This window comes from Rhagoletis pomonella, unplaced genomic scaffold (assembly GCF_013731165.1).
Source record: "Rhagoletis pomonella isolate Grant_MI unplaced genomic scaffold, Rhpom_1.0 Rhpom_scaffold_07120, whole genome shotgun sequence".
Lineage (NCBI taxonomy): Eukaryota > Metazoa > Arthropoda > Insecta > Diptera > Tephritidae > Rhagoletis > Rhagoletis pomonella.
Genome location: NW_023465649.1, coordinates 6,430 through 8,459, shown reverse-complemented (window position 1 = coordinate 8,459; position 2,030 = coordinate 6,430). Strand labels below are relative to the sequence as shown.

The following is a 2,030-nucleotide window of genomic DNA, read 5'->3' as shown; positions in this document are numbered from 1 at the left end:
GCGGCGCTATATTAAACATGGTCCTTACGCCGTCAAGTAAAAAAAAAGAATCGGCATAAAAGTAAAAGCGATGTTATCGTACATAACGAGCCAGTCGAAGAAACTAAATAAAAACGCGGTTATTACATGAAATTACGTACAAAAATCAAGACAATCGAACTGAAAAAAAAAAATTGTGTAAAAGAAGAACTTTTAAATTGTGGAAGACACTTGTGAATTTATAAAAACATATAAAAAAATAAAAAAATCTCCAAAACGAAGTGAAAAACACATGTTCATGTGATAAACTGAAAATTACCACTTAAGGGAAAACGCTTTAACTCAAATACAAAAGTATTATTAAAATTTGAACAAATATTACAGACGAAAACGCGAATATAAGTAAAAATAAAATTTATTAAAAGATTCTAGAACCAAAGAATCAAAAACCCAAAACTAAAAAGAAGCGGACTAGAAGAGAGAAGACGTGAACCCCGGAGTACGTGGAAGTGGAGCTTCAGGAACTTTGCAGCCAGCTTAGAGCAAACACATTCCCAAGGAGAAGACTCTGCCCAAACACTTACTCGGAAAATAAAATATTTGGTAACTGTAAAGAAAATGGCACAGTAAGTAGCGTTCCAAATTTTCTACCCAGTTACAGGGAACTTTGTAGAAACCTTTCGCAAAAATTCCCGCCCTTTTTGCATATAAATTGGAATCAGTTAATTCCATATACATATGTATGTACATATATACATATGTATATATGTAACACCGTAAAGGAGAGACAAAAACTGTATTGGCGAATTTGCGCGAAATTTGGTACTAAAAATACATACATATATCCCATAAAATTGGCGGAAATTTGCACATGAAAAGAAAGAAATAGCAGTGCTTATTTTTTATATTAAATAAAAAGCAAACCAAATCAGTCGCTACAAAATTCGCTATAACAAAAGAGTACATAAATACACACATGTACATATGTACATACATAGATTACAAGTGCATTATATATACATATGTAAATTAGCTCTCTGCTCAATCTTCCGTAAATACAGGTACGTGTATAAATATACTCCTACATACACATCTATACACTTACATATGTCCCACTCAATCTTTGTTACACTCAATCTATATATATACCCTGCAAACACATAAACCAATCCTAGTAATTACAATAGCGCAATTGTTTAAATGAACGATATTTAATCGACTTCAATTTAAGTCACACTTGGCTTTTAAATTCCACATTTGTAGTATAATTCTTTATAATTATATTTCACGTTAAAAAAAAAAAAAAAAGCCGGAATCTCGCATATAAGTACAGGTACTAAGTTATATGTATATACATATGTATGTATATGCACATCCATACAAACCAGAACTTAATTCCAAATCATAAATGTATAGACATATGTATATATATACCTACACAAAACCAAATAACCAAAAACTACTTGTAACTACTGTTCACGCTCACGCTAGAACTCCTACACTCGAGATATTTAGTTCCACTCATTACGATTTCCCTCAATGCAAATACACACATATATCATCACTCGCGCTCTGATTACCACATATCTCATTCCTTTTTAAGAAAGATTTGAGCAAAACATTAGGGTAGTACTTTTCTCCCGAAAAAAAAAAAAAAAAAAAAAACATTGATATTAATAAGTAAGAAAAATAAAACTAGTATTGAATGAAAGATTAAAATTTCCGATTCCAAAATATTTCGGACACGTACCAAGTCAACGTAAAATTAAAGGTTATTGCATCATAATCATATGTACATTCATATTCACTCACATTTATACTCGAGTACACAGATGCATTAAAGTTAATTAGGAAAGACACATTACGGTATATAGTCCATTAAAAAAAAAAAAAGGAGTAATAATAAAAATATATATACATACCTCTTTCTATATACATATACTCAAATTAAACCTAAAATTCTCACAACTCTTTGTTCCAAAACTTACTCCTTTCTCTGATATCATAAACCCAACTACCCGTTAACTCAAAAAAAAAAAAAAAAAAAAAAA

The 2,030-nt window shown here is 30.2% G+C and overlaps 1 protein-coding gene across 1 annotated transcript in view; it reads left to right on the top strand.

Annotated features, from left to right (window-relative positions):
- Positions 1-8: 8 nt before the first annotated feature.
- The window catches only part of LOC118755719, an 8,431-nt gene continuing 6,409 nt past the window's right edge, over positions 9-2,030 (top strand). Inside the window, exon 1 of the mRNA XM_036490542.1 lies at positions 9-605. Within this exon, the coding sequence (XP_036346435.1) occupies positions 598-605 (8 nt within the window). The 5' untranslated portion in view covers positions 9-597. The remainder of the gene's footprint in view (positions 606-2,030) is intronic.